The sequence below is a fragment of the Aptenodytes forsteri genome, unplaced genomic scaffold (assembly GCF_000699145.1).
Source record: "Aptenodytes forsteri isolate BGI_AS27 unplaced genomic scaffold, ASM69914v1 Scaffold108, whole genome shotgun sequence".
Lineage (NCBI taxonomy): Eukaryota > Metazoa > Chordata > Aves > Sphenisciformes > Spheniscidae > Aptenodytes > Aptenodytes forsteri.
This window is the reverse complement of record NW_008794448.1, coordinates 6,446,503-6,452,844: the sequence shown is the minus strand read 5'-3', so window position 1 is coordinate 6,452,844 and position 6,342 is coordinate 6,446,503. Positions and strand designations below refer to the sequence as shown.

Below are 6,342 nucleotides of genomic sequence, written 5' to 3'. Positions count from 1 at the left end.
TATAATAAGTATTACCCTTATCTGAGTTCAGAGGTAGACATTTAGCCACCTTGCGCACACACCTGTGACAGCTTCACTGCTAAGTAAAGTGAGATTAAAATATGTAAACTACTTCTTCAGTCTTTTGGTAGTGCAGGAATTCTGATGTCACTCATCTTCCTTGGAGAAACAGAACAGGATTTTTCATTCTTAAAGCATGAATTACCTAATTGTTTTCTGAGTGATTTGAGATTCATCAGTATTATGGTTTGGAATACTTGTTTTCAGTAATGACAGAGTATTTTCTTAGAATCATAGAATCATTGAGGTTGGAAAAGACCTCTAAGATCATCGAGTCCAACCGTCAACCCAACACCACCACCCACTAAACCATGTCCCTAATATCGCTTGTTACTTGGGAGGAGAGACCAACACCCACCTCGCTACAACCTCCTTTCAGGTAGTTGTAGAGAGCGATGAGGTCTCCCCTCAGCCTCCTCTTCTCCAGGCTAAACAACCCCAGTTCCCTCAGCCGCTCCTCATCAGACTTGTGCTCCAGACCCCTCACCAGCCTCGTTGCCCTTCTCTGGACACGCTCCAGCACCTCAACGTCCTTCTTGTAGTGAGGGGCCCAAAACTGAACACAGTATTCGAGGTGCAGCCTTACCAGTGCCGAGTACAGGGGCACACTGAATGCTTCTTGAATCAGAATGTATTTGAAATCTTTCCCTTGGGGCTGTTGCATGTTATTTTTTCTTCTGTGTAGTTTCTGCTGTCTTTTGAAGTCTGTAGTTTTGCTGCGCTAATAACCATTTTGCCCAGATTTGTCTTTAGCTCAGATTTGTAGGATTTTCATGTCCTAGATGAAAAAAATTCACTTGTAAAGTTCTCTTTGTGCTTGCTGTTTGGTGCACAGCTTAATGTTTTAAGGCAAGTGCAATGAAGGAAGAAGCCTCAATTATGTCCTGTGCATTAACAATTTAGCAAAATGTATCCCTGTCTCTTCATGTCTTTGTTTTCCCACTTGGGAGTGTAGGCCAGCATGTGCATCCACTCCCAAAGCTGGGGAGTAATTGTACAAATGCATTCACTTTTGCCTTGACCAGCACAGTAACTTAAACATTTTAGTAACTGTTGAAGGCAGGCTCCAGTGCAGCAATGTCTTCCTGCCTTTAAAAGATAACAGAGGGAAGAGGAATTAAGCACAGAAGCCGAGGTGCATTCATTTCCATTCAGACAAGTGCCGTACGCAGCAGTCACTAGCAAATACAGAACAGTTGGTCTCACTATTAGTACTAGATCATGCATTTTGGATACACGGCTGTTCACCTGCCTTGGTTCTCAACAAAGACCTCTGATTTAAGAATTGGATCCTTGGTTTTTTGCAGTGTGATGCGTTAATAATCATTAAGGTAACAAGAAATGAATTTGTTCTTCCTGGCTTCATGACACTGTACGAACCAGTCTGAAGTTAGTTAGGAGACTCCTCTCCCCTTTCCCTCATTGCGTGCAACTTCCTGATTGTCTGTCCCAAACCTTTGATGTTAGCTGCCAACATGTGGTTATGACTAGAAAGTAACTCCTTTTAAATTTTGTAAAATTTAATTCTGTTCCTCCGATAAATAGGTACATAAGGAACTATATGTGTAAAACCATCACGAAATTCCTGACCACCTTACCACCTTACATACCATTATGTGAAATATAGTAATTGTTACTGGGTTGTGTTCTCTTTTCTAGTTTCCAAATAAAACAGTAGCCCAAGTTGCCTGCAGTATGCTGAACATGCTGATACATTATGTACATAGACTTCAAGTGTATCAAGCTGATTCACCTTTAAGAATTATTCAAGTAAGTAATTTTCAAAAATTTCAAAATTTTAATTCTTTTAAATGTAACAGTAAAATGTATTTCACTGCAATTAAAATAGCAGAATGTTGACAAGTATGTTTCACAAAATGTTAAATTAGTAGAAACATAATCTTACTGAACATTAATTGTGTGGGTTCACATTGCACTTACTTGCCGACTCCAATATTAACATGTAAAATGGCTATACCATGCTTCTTTTTTCTCCAGTACAACTATGACATTATTTACATGAGAATATCGTCAATAAAGTGCAATTTTTTAATATTAAATATCTTCAAATACGTTTAAGTTTAGTGAGAAAGCGATTACTTAAACAGATCTGCAGTTGTATTTTGCATATCCATATGCAAAGCACTTTGCATTAAAGTGTTTCAGTATAAAGCAAAAATAATTATTTTGAATACACTTTAAATAACAAGGAAGTAGACAATGGCCTCTGTGAGTCTGAACCACAGAGAAAAGATAGAGGTCTCCCAGGTAACCAGAAGGAGAATTGTGTGGAAGCTTCTTAAGAGGTATAGCAAGCATTTTTCTAGTAGTTCTAAGAAATAATGGAGCTCAAATAGCCCCGTACACAAACCCACATCAGGCTCCTTCCTGCACCCTACAAGTGTGTTGAATCAAGTTCTCTTCCTGCCTGAATATTTGGAGTAGCTGTGTAATTTCATTGTCCATAATGCACCTACGTCAGTCAAGCAGAACGTATTCCTTCCATGTCTTCTGTAAAATTCAATTAAAAGGATTTTATTTAAAAAAAAAAAAAAGTGGCAAGGAATACTGTAATTTGTCTCAAAATAACTTTATTAGAATTTAACCATGAATCTAGTATTGTGTCACATTTACCTGCTTAAAAATTTATTTTAAATAATTAAATTGTATTTTTAAAGAAATGCTATATTTTCCCCAGATTCTGATAGCAACTATTACCTATCTGCTACCCAGTACGGAAGCTTCCTCTTATGAACAGGACAAAAGGGTAAACATTTTTCATTTCTTTTTAATGTGTGAGTTTAATGGCAAAGGTGTGTGATGTAACATTGGTACAAATTTAAGCTGTGCCTTAAAGTAGGGATTCAGCTCTTTAAGTATAATACAGCATAGTCTTCTCAGAATTCCAGCAATATTCTTTATGCAAGTGAATTTCTGAAGTTTTTGTAGGAAAATATGCATTTAAAATTAATTGAGATTGATTGTTTTCAATAATTAGAAAGTTGTCTTTTTCCTTATCCTCAGTGAACTTACAAGCACAGAAAGTAATGTAGACTTTTCAAACTTGTCTTATAGCGAAAATACATTCTCAACTTGTAAAGAACACCTTTCAGAATATTCATAAGATTATGATTTTTTGCATTTCCTATTTTAAGTACATTCTTGAGCAAGATAGCCTGTAATCTTCAGATGAATTTGATTGTCATCCTTCAAAACAATTGCTATCTTTTTGTATTTTCAGTGGGCCTGAGTCCCCTAGCTAAGGCCAGCTCCTTCGTCACCTGATACTCACAGTAGTACTTCTGTCTCCTGAAAGCTGTATCTCTTCTGAATTATTTGGCTTTGCTCTAGGACTGTGGGACACAGCGGTCATTTAAATTTGGGCACTTTGGTGCAGTTTGTTGCTGGCAGCTCTGTCGTTCTGGGCCACCTATTCCCACGAGAGCTGGCATTCATGGCAGGCTCATTTTGGCCTCCAGAGCTCCGTTTGGCCTCTCCTCTCTGCTTGCGAGGAGGCAGTGGCTGTTGTAGACTATAGCAGTATGCCAAGCTAGTCATCTTTCCACTTGAGATGCTTCCCATAAGTCAGTAAGTTTCCCCATGAACTAATGCTGATCATTGTACATGAAATACCATATCAAAAATTGGCTTACCTAGTTTGACAACTTAGTCCTAACGGGTTTCTTAAAAATTGGTTTAATATAAAAATACTCAGAGCTTTTCATCATTAGGTTTATTATATGGTGTCTCTGAGAGACAAACTTGTAATGTGTTATGTGAAATGAGTATGATGTTTATATGTCATTTATTAGTAACTTAGTTAAGTGGATTTTCTTTGAAAGACTTTTATTTAACTTGGGAAATATTTCAGAGAATCTTGCAGCTATTTATCTGAATTGTTTCCTCTTTCACAGCTAAGTTTTAAAAATTAAAAATAATTATTTGAAGCCAGTAAGTTATTAATAATTTGGTGTGTATGTGTGTCTTAATTTAATTCTGTTCTACAGTCTTTAAAAACATCCCCTAGAGGGAGTTGGTTCTTTTGCTGACCGAGTAGCCTACAATACAGAAAACAGTTGGATTTCTTTCAGATGATACCTGGTGCTGCGTAGCATTATTGACATGTTGCGAAGGAAATTCTGTGTTATTTATAAAGCATTAAATGCAGCTGAAATAGTTCAGTTTTGTGTAATCCTTGATTCACTTTACAGTGAGATTTATGTGCAGAATGGTGCATCAGCCTTAATTTGTACCTGTGTAATCTGTCATTTTAAAAACAGCACCCTACAAATCAATTTTGAAAAATCGTGGATATCCTCTTAAGCACAGTATCTGGTCACAGACTTACCATGATGAGAAACTGTTGTATGGATGGTCTTTGTTAAATATCTCAGTAGCCAAAGCTTTTACTGATGCTGTAGGTTTTGAAGATACAGTGGCTTTTAAACAAGCGTGACCTGCCATTACTGCAGCAGGCTGACTCTACTGAATTAAGGAAAGAAAGTAAAACAGAGAGGTAAAATACAGTGATAAATGTGAAGTAGCAGGTGCTGGTTTAATTGATTTGTAATTGAAAGTGTTTGTTCCAGTTGGTGGTTTCTTTACTTCTGTGCTTATTGGATTGGATAATGGCCTTGCCATTAAAGACCTTGCTGCAGCCTCTTCACACTACAGGAGCAGAAAATGATAAGACTGAAAGATCCGTTCTTAATTGTATATATAAGGTACCTGTTTCTTTACTCACTAAATGAGAATTTCTATGTATGGAGGCAGTGCCAGTTTTCATGGAAATGAAGACAGAACTTTTTTGTAAGCTGACCTCCGTTCTACTGCTGAAATGTGGAGTGCTGTATTAGTTCTTGTACGCGTTACTGTAACTGCTTGATCTTTGGTATATTTGGAATTGTTAATTTTGTCTTATGTTTTGTGACATTTAACCAAGTTACTTTTTGTATGTCATACCGAGCAGATATTTGTGTTGCAGAAGACCAGCTATACATTTAAGACAGATGAGGAAGTAGCTTTTTTATACCAAGCAATTTTATTTAGCAATAAGCAAAGTAAAAAGCACCAAGTTATAATTGCTGTCTGTAGGGACACAGAACAAAGATAGCTATTTTTTTTGCAAGGGAAGGGGATTAAAACCTCCAGCAGCTTAGACCTAGCATATGTAATTAAAGAAGATAGGAGATCTAAAAATAAAGGTAGCTTAGTGATTTGTTGTAAGTTTTATTTCTTGTTTCTTTATTGTTAAATTCCACTTCAGTGTAGACGCTGTTTTAACAATTTTCTTTGCAGACCAGGTTTTGCTTCTGTTAACATCAAGCATCTAAAATTTTACAACATTGTGTCCTCTTAGACCTAGCATATGTAATTAAAGAAGATAGGAGATCTAAAAATAAAGGTAGCTTAGTGATTTGTTGTAAGTTTTATTTCTTGTTTCTTTATTGTTAAATTCCACTTCAGTGTAGACGCTGTTTTAACAATTTTCTTTGCAGACCAGGTTTTGCTTCTGTTAACATCAAGCATCTAAAATTTTCCAACATTGTGTCCTGCCTACCTGGTTCTAACAAATCAATTAAAAAATGTAAATAAAAATAACCTTCATTTCTTATAAAACTATCAAGTAGAAATTTCAGTAGTTAATGTCATGAAATTCCTTTTTTGTTTTAGGTTCTGCATGGATGTGTCTATGGATCTCAGTGTTTTAGCAACCCTAAATATTTTCCTCTAAGCCTTTCTGATTTGGCATGTGTGGATTACGATCCTTTTATGCATTTAGAAAGCTTGAAGGAACCAGAACCACTGCATTCGCCAGACTCGGAGAGGTCTTCTAAACTTCAGCCAGTCACTGAAGGTTTGTCAAATTGCCTAAATACATTTTCTTTCAAAAAGATTTTATCTTGGTTTCCAGTATTGAAGTGTTTGTCTAAAGCATAAGTTTTAAATTATACCTAGACACTAGGTAAGAACCATTAGTATGGAATGAGCTAACATAATTTTGAGCAATTACTATGCAATTAACTGAAATTATCTTCTGAACAACATGAAGATCGATTTGATATGGATTCTTCTGTTCTCTGTGTATCAGCAAAAAGTGTTAAGTACTACAACATGGATAAATGTTGCTTTTCATTTTACTTTCAGTAAATTAATCTATTTTTTCTTAATTTTGCTCCTTTTTCTAAGAATATTTTGGATTTTTTTTTTCCTATCTGAGCTTGCAATGTTGAAAGCCCTCTGAATATTTTTTTTTAACCTATCATAATTTGTTGTCAATCT

At 36.0% G+C, this 6,342-nt stretch overlaps 1 protein-coding gene across 1 annotated transcript in view; it reads left to right on the top strand.

The window, feature by feature from the left end:
- RALGAPA1 (Ral GTPase activating protein catalytic alpha subunit 1) overlaps positions 1–6,342 on the top strand; it is a 128,264-nt gene that overhangs the window by 67,878 nt on the left and 54,044 nt on the right. Inside the window, exons 30-33 of the mRNA XM_019474888.1 lie at positions 1,720–1,830; positions 2,759–2,827; positions 4,650–4,784; positions 5,734–5,917. Coding sequence (XP_019330433.1) covers positions 1,720–1,830; positions 2,759–2,827; positions 4,650–4,784; positions 5,734–5,917 — 499 coding nt within the window. The remainder of the gene's footprint in view (positions 1–1,719; positions 1,831–2,758; positions 2,828–4,649; positions 4,785–5,733; positions 5,918–6,342) is intronic.